General features: G+C 43.9%; 1 protein-coding gene and 1 long non-coding RNA gene across 2 annotated transcripts; one reads left to right on the top strand and one right to left on the bottom strand.

The window, feature by feature from the left end:
* The first annotated feature begins 1,758 nt into the window (after positions 1–1,758).
* ednraa (endothelin receptor type Aa) lies at positions 1,759–11,275 on the top strand. The gene is made up of 8 exons (XM_049005195.1): positions 1,759–2,032; positions 3,031–3,473; positions 5,999–6,126; positions 6,989–7,187; positions 8,086–8,238; positions 8,413–8,546; positions 8,719–8,827; positions 9,951–11,275. The coding sequence occupies exons 2-8, from the start codon at positions 3,084–3,086 to the stop codon at positions 10,089–10,091; spliced, it is 1,254 nt and encodes a 417-aa protein (XP_048861152.1). The 5' UTR covers positions 1,759–2,032; positions 3,031–3,083; the 3' UTR covers positions 10,092–11,275.
* Positions 9,414–12,115, bottom strand: LOC125728110 (uncharacterized). Its single transcript, XR_007388926.1, has 3 exons — positions 12,014–12,115; positions 11,768–11,922; positions 9,414–9,765 (listed from the first exon to the last, which is right to left on the bottom strand). It is a non-coding gene; the product is annotated as an uncharacterized LOC125728110 (long non-coding RNA).
* Positions 12,116–12,613: the final 498 nt, after the last annotated feature.

The following is a 12,613-nucleotide window of genomic DNA, read 5'->3' as shown; positions in this document are numbered from 1 at the left end:
AGATAATACATTGAAAGTATTTGAATCCGTTTTAAAATATTTGACAAGTTTTCAATACGATTATTTTGGGTTTTTGCCTGTAGACAATGGACTACAGTTAAGATTTTATTTAGGACCTTTGCATTGAGGAACTTGTCCACAGCGAGCGTATCTCTCCCAAATGGCCGAAACGGCTAAACAGCCAAGGGTTTCAGGAAATGGGTGATCTCCGCTTAAGAAAAATAAAAACTGTAATTGCTTTTAATTGTGTTAGACTGAAGGTCCACTTATCATCCGTACGGTAGCTGAGGCCACGTCACGTGTTTCAGTGGTCAGCTGATAATACTGGCAGGTCTCTGGACTTGCCATTGGACCGGTACATCTACCTGAGAGGAACCGGACCACAAGACAGTGGCACTCACGGGTGTAACAGATGTGCCGTTTATTGAAACGGTGCGATTTCTGCACCAGTTAACGGCAGTCATGTGTTACACTTTCACAATTCAAATTCAGAAAAATAATTTCCCACTTTAGTCAAAACCAACTACATTAAAGCGGAGTGAATGTTTTCATTTCTGAGCTGCCCGTTCCCTGTACTGGCCTGCATCTTCTCTGTTTAAAAACCACTCTCCAATAAATCCAGGTAAGGAAACAGCAGCTTTTTAATACACTCTTAACTCCTCAGCTGAGTCAGCAGCTTATTAATGACAGAAGTAGTCCAGCGCCATCCAGACAAATCTCTTCCTCCTCACAGGTAGACATAGTGATGTCGACTCCTCTTTCTCAGTATTAAACTGGGTGCAGTCTAATGGGAATTGGGGACTGACGTCACCCGTTTATTTATCCTCCCGTGATGCAAATTTTCATTCACGATTTTCACCTCTTGAAAACATACATTATTTCTATCACAGTAAGTCTGAAGCAAATATAAAAAAAAAATAATACGACGACACTGTTATGACAATGTGTAAGCCGGGAAATCCGTTATGCTTTCAGTGTGAGGTCGATGCCCCAGACCGCCGCACGTGACTTACGGACCTTAAGCAATGCACGTACACGTGGTAAATTATTTCATGCAATCGTGGTAGCACGTACGACGTATTTTCCTAACATATTTGGCAAAATTATTTCACATGTGGAGTTCTGCAAATAAAGTGCATATTGAAATTTGCTTTCTTATTATCAACAACCAAACAAAGAAAGGATCATATTTAAAAAATAGTAAGCAAACATAATGAGAAACCATATGTGATGAAACGCGGCTTTGTACCCTGTTTAGCTTTCTCTAGATAAACCGCTTTATATATTGAACCCGAATATATCATAATATAACATATTGATTCGTTCTTATTTTTAGTTTAACAGAGTTGCAACGCACTTATGGGACCAGAATGAAGTTGCCCGGCTTTTGTCGCGCACTGGGGTAGAGTATCTGAGCTTTCACTTTATTGGAACGCGTATTGTTCTGCCCTTTAAAGGTACAAGATCGTTCCAAGTCGTTGTTTTGTCTTCCATCTCATCTGGGAAGCTGAAGACACGAGGACCGCGCGAAAGAAAAAAAAAAGTTTGCTTCCATGCGTCTTTATCTCCCGACGTTATTGTTGAGGCTTTTAGCAGAGGAAGCCTAGCTGTGCAAAGGGGGGGGGGGGGGGGGGGGGCACCGTGCAGGAGGAGCGCGGATCGGGAGCCGCCGAGTCCCAGATGCATACGAGCGGCTGCGCCGGCGTGGCTGTCAGAAGGCAGTGCAGCCGGAGTGACTGTTTTCTTTGGGGGCAGCTGTGGTAACTTAGGGGAGGTGTAGATTTATAATCCCACCCAGTCAAAGTGCTCCGCGGCAGCTCACACAGGACAGGGGGGGGGAGGAAAGAGAAACTCTCCACAGGAAAACCGTGAGACGGAATGATCAGAACCACACAACAGACGCACAAACCAAGGGGGATAGTCATATACTTTGATACTCCGTTAATTACTCATGCGATGTGATGCAGATGTCTGGGGGCCTCGTCTGAAACTTTGTTAGACGCTTCCAAGGGAGACAAACACTTTAGGAGCGGTAGGTGAAAACCAGATGCATTTATTATTTATAGATATATCAGTTTATGTTCTGTCGCCGATTCCCGTCAGCTTTCTCCTGATCAGAAACTGAGAGGGGTTGTCAGATTTTTGTGTCCTAGATGCCAGTCAAGAGATTGGCCAAGAAACAGGATGGTTATAACAGTGGATATAAAAGATCTTTTGTTATTACTGATGAATGATTACATGCTGCGCATAGTTTACGTTTACCGCGTATCTGTTGAGAATTGTGGACTTTTCCTTAGTTACCGTGACGCATTAATTGCCTGCGGTTCAAAATATAATTAATCTATCCATCCATCCATTTTCCAACCGCTTATGTTGGTAAGGGTTACAGTTAATTGAAAAACACATAAAGGGGGCTTTGGATCTGTTTGTAACTAGCCGGTGTGTTTCAATATGTTTGTTTAATTGTTGACTGAAGAAAAACGTTTTTCAGGGGAAATCAGGACCGGAATGTTAGGATGCAGAACGAAATCTTTTTTGTCGAAATGTTAATCAGCGGAAAAAAACTTATACGAAAAACGTATCGGACGTTCAAAACTGGTGAATGAAAGTTAAATAGGACAAGCAATTGTCAATCAAAGGCTAAACTTCACGTTTGCCTCTCAAATCCGATATGTACTGGGTCTGCGGGGAGAGACGCCTGACTCCACCATCTGTGCCCCATTACAAGTGCTTGTTAGAAGTCTAGAGAAGCTGACGGTAACGTATAGTCTCACAATGCGAGAGTGAACTTTCTTTACTGTCACTCTCTTCAAATCTGGGGATTTTTAATCTACGGAAACTGTTAGTTTAAGACACTTAAATGTGACTTTTCAACCTAGTCTCTGCTACGTGTCGGGAACTGATGTTGCTTTTGCATATAATAGAAAAATAATCACAAATCTTGCGCTGTTGATTGATGTAAGCATCCAAAAACGAGTTTTTCCCAGAGGAGCCTAACCGCGTGCTTCCTCCTTTCTGTTCTTTTCTTAGCCTCCCCGACCGGCGGAGGGGCCCGATATTGTTGCCTTTTGTGGGGTTGCGGAATGCGCTTGGAGATGACCTCCTCCACTCTGTGCGTTTTGCTGGCGGTGGTGTGCCTGGCCGCCAGCGGGACGTGTCAGATTAACGGCACGGACGGCCCCGTCCCGGGCCCCGACGCCCAAATGACCCGTCGCTTCAACAACTCGGTGAAGATGCGCCCACTGGTCCTACCTGCGTGCGACGGCACCACGTCCATCAAAAGCTATGCAAAGTACATCAACACCTTATTCTCCTGCATCGTCTTCGTCGTCGGCCTGGTGGGCAACGCCACCCTGCTGCGGATTATATACCAGAACAAGTGCATGAGAAACGGGCCCAACGCGCTGATCGCCAGCCTGGCGCTGGGGGACATCATCTATATCGTAATCGACATGCCAATTATCGTCTACAAGGTTGGTTTGCCCTCCTCACCAGAGTCGGATTTGTCGTTTCTGGTGCCGCACTAAAAACAATTACCCCCTTCCCCCAAAAAATACTTAATAAATAGTGAATAGAATCAGAAGATCCTAGCTATAGCTAGCTGATTAACAAAACACGCTGCATCAGCTTCTCCTATTTAGTATTTAGTGTAGCTAGTGATTGTTTGTGGACTATTACCCCCCCACCCCGCAAACTTCAGGGGGCCCAAGCAAATGAGTTTTAGTGGTAATAAACACTGTCGCTGGACCTCACGCATCCAATTACGCAAGTCTGTGGGATTTTTACAGCGATACTGTATAACCAATCTTTAACATTAATATAATACTATTACTTATGTATTAATTAACCATAAACAAAGTCTTAATTACATACTGATCATATGTTAATTCATTAATAAATCGTGATGCATGTTTTCTCAAGCAGTCACTGCATTTGTTACTGTATGAGTCTTTACGAACTACTGAAGAAGCAAGTCATGAATAACACAAGCAAAATACTGACCTCATGTTTGCTCATCATTAATGAATCGTGAAGCATCTTATATCTCTAGTAGAAAATATATTTGTTCCTGATTCGTTTATAATTTGTATTTCAGTAGTAACACAGTTATTACGAAGTATTTGTGCCCCGTCATGTTAAGTGATCCCCGTCGGCCTTATACCCTTCTTATGGCCGTTGTCCTTCGTAGCGTCTGCTCCCCTCGTGCGCTGAGTGTTACGGGAAACGTGCGGCTGAAATTTTTGCCTGCGTCACTCATTGGCTCGAGCCAGCAGGCTTGTCCTACTAATATTTAAGGTATTACAATACACTTTCATGGGTAAACGTGTAAAAAAATGGAAAGTGTTTATATTTTTAGTGAGAGATTTAATTTAAACGTTTTAAATGTCTTGCCTATATTGTCAAGTTATACTTCACCCATGTTTAGGTTTTGATCTTGATAGAGTGGAGTTTGCTATACAGCATCATTATTCAACTATAATTCTACTATAAATATAACTCAATAACAACTGGGCCTATCCCCAGAATGATAAGCCACAAATTCTAAATAGTCTAAATAGAAGTCAACAGATAAACTGATTCCCTTGATAAAACAGATTTAATATTAGACCTATGTTTGATTATCTAGTGAAGTAATCACTGTGCATTGTTTTTTTGGATGGACAAACCTAAATTGGCATGTTTGGTGTTAGGCAGGTTCTCCACAGCCCTCTACTTCTGCCACTTGACCTCAGAGGGACTGTGGTGCATCACCAAACACGCCCCCCCCCCCCCCCCCCCCACCACCACCACCTCAATTTTCCTTGTGTCCCCATCACTGTCTATACTATAAAAACAATAATATACATTGAACTATAAAAATGCTTTTCCGGAAATGAGAGAGTATAAAATAAAAAAAGTCCCCCACCAATCCAGGCAGGCCAGCGTAGCACCAGGACTGTTGACGGGTGTCCATTTTGCCCCACACCCAGTGTTGCCCCTGATTAGACTCTCCCTCCCCTCGCCACCCTGAAGCTTTGGCCCACTTGGGCGGGCCTGTTTGGCTTCTTGAGTTCCAGTCCCTGTTCTAGGAAAAGCCAGTGGCTGAAGTCCAGCTGGATCCTGAAGCAGACTCAGGAAGGAATGGGTGCCCCTTGACCGGCTCGGGGTCATTTGTAACTCAGCAGAGGACGTCTCGCCATAAGAGGCCCTGTGTCTCCTGTACCGTTGACTCACATCATGACAGCAACATAAACCTCTTAGCCACAAAAGACACTTGTGAGACCCGTTTGGAAACAGCCACGTACATTAGTCAGGGAAGGTCCTTAGGGCGACAGATAAGCGCTAGCTAAACTGTGCTCATAATCAGTGTCCCAGAACAGGCCGTGCTGGGGAGACACTACCCAGAACTCAGAACTGTTACAGGGTTCATTTGCAAAGCAAACATTTGTCCCTCATTGATGTATTAATCTATACAGGCTGTGCTCCACTTACCTAAAACCAACTTAAGTAAATGCGGACTTACGAACAAAATAGCTGAGATTGTAGAGTGTACAGGAACGCTAACACAAAAAGGCAATGTGTGCCTATACGGAAATTTAAGCATTTATTTAATATGTGTTATTTAGTATGTTCTAGCATATTCAGTACGTTCTGATATATTTTTAGTAAATTTTTGGATTATGTGCTCTTTGCTATATGGTGTCTTGAATGGTATGGGAAGGTAAATCTGACGTGTAATTGCGCAAAAATTTGACATACGCAAGCATTAGTGGGATGGATTGCTTACGTCAGTCGAGGGCGACCTGTACCTCATTTATACTTATTCGCTCTTTTCCAGACCAGCAAGTAACATAGAGATTCATATGAGTTTATAACCCCAATGGGGAATGTTCATGTCCCAGGAGGGACTGCTGTTGTACCTTAGAATCATCTGTATTGCAGTGTCCGCATGTCACACCGGCCGGTGCACTTGATTCTCCGTAGCTTCCTTAGGCCTCAGTCTTGTTTTCTCTCCCAGCTATTGGCCATGCGGTTTCCCTTCGATGACAAGCCGTTCGGCCTCTTCCTGTGCAAGATGGTGCCGTTCATCCAGAAGGCGTCTGTGGGAATCACCGTCCTCAACCTCTGTGCCCTGAGCGTGGACAGGTACCGCAGCGCGACCGGACGTGCCTCCTGGTCACAGTGCGATTCGCACGTCACGTGCTGGGAGGTGGCCTGAGCGGTTTTAAGTAGTCTGAAGTGTTTGTATAAGGATTTTAATGTAAACGCTTAAGTGTCCTTCTGGGAACGTGAAATGTAAAGTAATATTGTCTGTTTAAAATTTAAGCTGAATTGTTGATGGAAAAAAAATGTTTTAACGCTGCCTTTGGTATGTTTATGTTAATGTTTATATTCAAAATATATGTATATCCTTTTAGCGAGGCAGTACAGCTGCTAGTCATAAATAAGCAGGTTTATAGCATGTCGACAGGGACAGACGGGACGAAGGGGTGACGAAAGTGCTGTGAACTTTGCTGGGACTGAACCCCTTTCAGCGTTTCTCGGTTTCGACATAAATGTTCACACGATTAAAAGCTAAGTGTGTTTGGGACAATTCTGGAATTAGACAGATCAGTTGTAATTCTTGCTCTTGTTCTATCATCATGTACCTTTTAACTCATTTTAGTTTAAAATGTAGTATATTATTGCATACGATAATTAAGGAACCATTTATTACACTGTGCATCACAATTACATCTGTTAAATGTTGTATTTAAAAAAAAAAATTCTATTCGGATTTAGTGAGAAATGAATCTCTGTCGTATTATGATTTCTCTTGGTCTAGAAGCTTAAAGCCTGCAGAATTTGGATAATGGCCACCCTACGTAAGACGCTGCTTGGCTTGACTTCTGAAACTAAAGGTCTTCGTTCTACTTGCGCGACGGCAGAGGGGGATGTACCTCAGAAAGCTGATATGCAAATGTGAGGGGCGTGTCCTAAGGGGTCCCCGCGCTTCTATTGGTGACAGATACAGAGCCGTGGCTTCCTGGAGTCGCGTACAAGGCGTGGGCATCCCCGTGGTGACGGCCATCAAAATCATCTCCATCTGGGTCCTCTCCATCATCTTAGCCGTGCCCGAGGCCCTCGGCTTCACCATCGTCAGCTTCAACCACAGAAACATCACCTACAGCACCTGTATGCTGAAACCACAGTCCCCGTTTATGCACGTACGCTGCTTACCTCTTCCCAAGAATATAACATATATCAGATATGAGACAATCTACATTTCAGAGGTTTTTTATTCAAGGGCGCATCAGCTAACTCTGTGCAGGTTTGGGAGTCAGACATCTAGTCCCTTTACCGTTGCAGCATCTGCTCTGGCAGTATATTTTAGCTTGTAATTTTATTTAAATATTTCATTCTAGTATGCAATATTTAAAGGCATGTTATGTGTATCTATAACATAAAGGTAGTGGTTTTACACTCCATTAATATTGCATCAGTTCTGATCCATTAACACTGGCCTTTTGCACAGACAGGCCCTGTTTCTAACAGAACTAGACATAGCACTTCAGTTCTGCTTAAGTGTAAAGTTTACCGGGCAGGATTTATCTGGGCTGGTCCTCCCGGTGTACTTGGTGAAAAGATTCTGGGTCTCCCACAATGCACTGCTGTGAAGTAAGCCTTTGCAACGGGCGGGGGGGGGGGAACCTCGTCCTCCTGTTTCCTGTTGTATTAATCCCTCATCCCGGGCGGCTGAAAGATGGTCCAGCTGACTCTAGAAATAGCGGCGCTTTGGAAAACGGGAAGGGGTGGGGTTAGGGAGGTTGGGGGGGGGGGGACTTCTGAATGAATTATTAGGAAGGGTCGGTTTTGCGCGGGGGCAGGAAATGTCACAGCATGTCGTTACCAGCCTGACGCGCAAACCACCACACCCACCAGCACTCTGCAATAACAGATGAAATTTTACCTGGGCCAGCTGTACAATAACACATCTCTGCAACGGACTTTCCTACTTCCTGACAGTGTTATCTCTTGAGCATGTTTTGATGTGTGCCGGCAAAGTAGAAGACCTCTCTGTAAATGTATCGTCTCACCAAAAATTCTGTCATGCTGTGTCTCTAGTTTTATACAAAGGCCAAGGATTGGTGGTATTTCGGCTTCTACTTTTGCATGCCCCTCGCCTGCACGGCCGTCTTCTACACTCTCATGACTTGCAAGATGCTCCACCACAGGAATGGAACGCTGCGGATCGCTCTGAGCGAGCATCTCAAGCAGGTGAGATACCATACCTCCATGAGAAGACCCAGACCACCTTCGTTCCTTGATGCGGTGCCGTTTCTGGGCGCACGTGGGTTGAAGCATCTCTGGACCACCTCTTCTCCCATAAATGTAGTTTTTTTCTCTGGATCCCCGTGAACACCCTTTAATCCAGATGATGTTGTCTTTCAGCGGAAGGAGGTGGCCAAGGCTGTCTTCTGCTTAGTCGTCATCTTTGCCCTTTGCTGGTTCCCCCTTCATCTCAGCAGGTTGCTGAAAAAAATGGCCTACAATGAAGAAGACAAAAATCGGTGTGACCTCCTTAAGTATGTAGTCCGTTCCTCATCTGCTCGCCGATCACATGGGTCATTTTCTGTTCCTCATAATGTGAAATATGAATATAGGGTCTGTATGTACATTAATGTGATCAGTTAGATTGTTAGTCGTTATCAATGATGGTTGTAGATGTTCCCTCAGCTTATTCTACCTCTGCTTCAGCTTCCTGTTAATCCTGGATTACTTCGGCATCAACCTGGCCACCGTGAACTCCTGCATCAACCCCATCATCTTGTATTTCGTCAGCAAGAAATTCAAGAACTGCTTCAAGGTTAGACCTCCCCTTTAACTCTGCCAAACACAAACACCGCTTTCCCCTTTAATCATCCGGGGCGAAAAAAGATAAAACAGCAAAGAAAGAAAATCCAAATACCCCCCCCCCCCCCTCCTCCCAGCCAGAGCCCGATGGCTCGGAAGATTGAGGCTGGTACTGATGACATTTCTGCAGGAAAATGTAAGCCGGCACCGTGATTTACGAGCTGGCTTTTCGGAAGGGGTCACGGCCTGCATGTTCCGACGGAGGACCCGCGTGGGAGGAAATGCGGGCCTCTTTCGGGGGTGGAGAGGGGGGCAGGCTGCCAAACTTTCACAGCGCTGTCAGAAAGAGCTGCTTCCTGCTACCATCGACACGGCACTTGCAGCAATTAAAAAAAAAAGACATACTTTTTTAAAATTACTGATTGGCTGAATATCGTTTGCAGACTTCATGTACATAATTACCACAGTCTGCACCCATTTGATTCATATAGACCCACTGCGATTTAAAAAAAAAAATTAGGTTTACATTTGTAAGCTTGCAGCAAATGCGACGAGGCGTTGGATGCAACAAGGAACAGCTACGAATAAAAATAGCAGTTATTATAGTAATTACTCCGACAGTAATGCTGAGCTTTGGTGTCTGTCCTTCACTTTGAATTTTATGTTTATCGTAAATTTTATCTTTGCAATGCTTTTTTAAATCCCGCGGATAGAAGTAACGGTGGTAAAACGGCTGGGCAAGAACGTTGATTTGAGGTCGCCTTTTAATCGTTACTGTTCCGTGGGTTTGAGGTGAACTCCTCCTGTCACATGGGTCATCGTCTTCTGCTGTTTAGAGCAGCGGTTTATATATTTTGCTGGAGCCGCTTTGATGGATTGGGAAAGACACCGATGCTTAAACACATAACATCCCCAGTGCAGAGCGGGATGTGGATTCCGGGCATGTTCACCCTGTGAAAAAAAAACACCGTGGCTTTAGTCCAATTTATACAGTAAATAGATATTGCGGAAAATGCATTAATCAGGTCGATGACTGGATCTGACTGCCATTTATAGTAGGACAAGGCTAAAGTTGTGTCGAGTGTTAGGACTCTGGGTTCCTTGCTTTAACATCCATCTTCCTCTGTCTCTGGCAGTCCTGCCTGTGCTGTTGGTGTCACACCCCAACTCTGGCCAATAGCACAGGACCTTTGAATGGGACGAGCATCCAGTATAAGAACCAGGAGCCCAACAACCACTACACGGAACGGAGTATGCGCAAGTACAGCGACAACTGAGCTGCTGGCTGGCCCTCCCCGCTGCCCCCAAGATAAACACCACTCCCCACCAAAATCCCTGCCTTGCCCCCCTGCAAGCAGCCAGCACTGAACTTCACATTAAAGGATGCCGGTCCATTAAATGGCAGACTCTCTTAGGTCCTAATGTACCGACACCCAAAGGCGGGTCTGGTGTGCGCCGTGACCCTGGACGCTTCACGCCTCCCCCAATGCCCCCAAAACTCGGCGGAAGTATTACTTTAATTTTCGTCGGGTGGGTGATTCTGGGACATGATGCAGCAGAGCGCCACCTGCAGGATTGGAATTGCATATGCAGGGATGACCAGAGAACGAGCGAGGCAAGGCGCGGTGAGGTCACATCTGAGCCTTGGGACCCCCCACAGTGGGGGAGGACACTCAGGGGGGTCCCACAGAGCAGCCTGAGGGTGGGGTTCACAATCTACCCTCTCATCTCATAAGCTGCCATCAGTATGAAGAGAACGATCTTAATTACTTACCTGTAAGTACCGTTAAATAAATATATTCATCACTTACGAAGGCTTTCCTATCCATGGATGGTCAATAACATGTAGATCTCATGTATTTTACCATTTTATCCTTTGGATTATAGCCTTGTATTTAAAGCCCTTTATATGAATATTGTAATATGTTATCTCTGAACACCTTGTATTAACATTTAAATAAGTAAAGTGTTTCTGTCTTTTTTTTTAAACGAGCAGGTGACAGTTTTACCTTGATAACCTCGTTGAGCCAAATCTACGGATATATACTTTATAATGTTTACAGATACGCGATAATGGCATAGTTACTCGGACTGATAAATAAGCACATGGAATGCCATATTCTGTTTGACGAAAAATTATACGTCATGAAATGTATTAACCCCACATACACGAAGGAGCAAGTCAAAGAAGCATAAGTTTAATAAGATGTAGGGAGGAAGAGATCAATATTGTGAAAGTGAAGTTTATTTTGCTTCCCGCTGTGAATGTGTACTAAAAAGTGAATATGTGTATATTTTTAAATTATTAGTGTAGTACTTTGTTTTCTGTTTTTTTTGTGCTACGGATTGTGAGTCCTTAACTAACCGTGCTGCTGAGTAACTAATATTGCGAAATAATGTTCTGTTGATAGTCACAGCCATCACCTGCTGCAGAAATCAAGTAAACAACCCCATGTCCGCACTTGACATGTGTATTTCATTGCTGGAGGAACCCCGTGCATGTGTGTCTCTGCTGAAGATCATTACACCCCACCCAGTCTGAGTTCCCACAACTTTAAAACCGTTCCACTTCTTCTCAGACTTTTTCGGCTTGCAATTTGGGCTTAAACGTAAACATTTATCCTTTCGAAACGCTTGGAATTATCTTGACCTAATTTAGAATCCTGCAGTGATGATTAATACACTGATTGATGAGATACAAAAAACCCGCTTCTAATAAGTTTATATGTTTTGGGAAGTATTATTTTTCGTGTTTTTTTCGAGTACTAAATATTTCATTGCCCAGTTTCTGTATCTGGATTTTTGGACTGTAAAACATTTAATTTTCTATGCGGTTATCAAAGATTTATATAAAACTGGTTCAAAAGTCGCTTTCAAACAAACAAATATATCGCAAACAATAGTGTTTAGTTTAGGTGAACTTTCAGGAAATGACATCACGTAATTAACTCACCGAAATAAAGTCATTCTGAAAGTTGTCGTAGACACGTGCAGTCGCCCGACTGAATTAACCCATTCAGAAACATCCGGAACGGGCTTTTGTCCGCCACTGAGAAACGCCTCTTGTGGGAGAGGTGGCTTACTCTGCTTCCTGGGAAAGCATCCTCTCTGTGGGAGCGATTTCAGACACACTGAGACCTTCTTGGCAGCCCAGCGTCCGGGGTCACACATGTCAGCCGCGAGGATGTGAATTACTTACAGAAACGCGGGAGGGAAACATTTGTGTGACATACGCCGAGGGCTCGCCGGCCGCTGTGTAAACACTTTGACCACCACAGGAAGTGCTCTCAGTGGGTAAGAGATCCCGCGATGGGTGGAATTAGTGTGATGTGTGAAAAAAATCTTGAAAATTATAAAAGAACATAATTCACTGGCAGTAAGGGTAGTGAATTAAAAGAAACGAGCAATAGATTGTTAGTTTTTTTCCACAAAACTGGAAAAAATATTTTATTTATAATGTATTTAAAAATTTTTTGTTGTTGTTTTGTTTCTGATATGTGCATGAACTGTTTCAGTAAAATTAGTTTTATCCTCCTTGACGGTCAGATATTCTAGCAGGACAGTGAGAATAAACAGGTCTTTGGTCTTACGGACTCTAAATTTCTTTTCCAAGGCCCTGGTAGCATACGATTACAAATGGAAAAACTAGTGAGAGTAAATCAATGTGCTGCTCATTAACACGCGCGTCACAGGTAATAGCCCTACAAGGTTGAGTGAGGGAGAGGTCAGTGGCAGACATCTTGCTCGGAAACCCAGAGTGAATTACAAGCAGGAGGGCCCTGACAGACATCTTCATGCC

The sequence above is a fragment of the Brienomyrus brachyistius genome, unplaced genomic scaffold, assembly GCF_023856365.1.
Source record: "Brienomyrus brachyistius isolate T26 unplaced genomic scaffold, BBRACH_0.4 scaffold157, whole genome shotgun sequence".
In the NCBI taxonomy this organism is placed as follows: Eukaryota; Metazoa; Chordata; class Actinopteri; order Osteoglossiformes; family Mormyridae; genus Brienomyrus; species Brienomyrus brachyistius.
The sequence above is the reverse complement of the archived record's forward strand: the minus strand, read 5'-3'. Positions and strand labels throughout refer to the sequence as shown.

Coding starts and splice junctions, on each gene's coding strand:
- ednraa (XM_049005195.1), top strand. CDS start 3,084: ATGCGCTTGGAGATGACCTCCTCCACTCTGTGCGTTTTGCTGGCGGTG. Junction 3,474..5,998: donor TGCCAATTATCGTCTACAAG/GTTGGTTTGCCC, acceptor TTTCTCTCCCAG/CTATTGGCCATGCGGTTTCC. Junction 8,547..8,718: donor AATCGGTGTGACCTCCTTAA/GTATGTAGTCCG, acceptor CCTCTGCTTCAG/CTTCCTGTTAATCCTGGATT.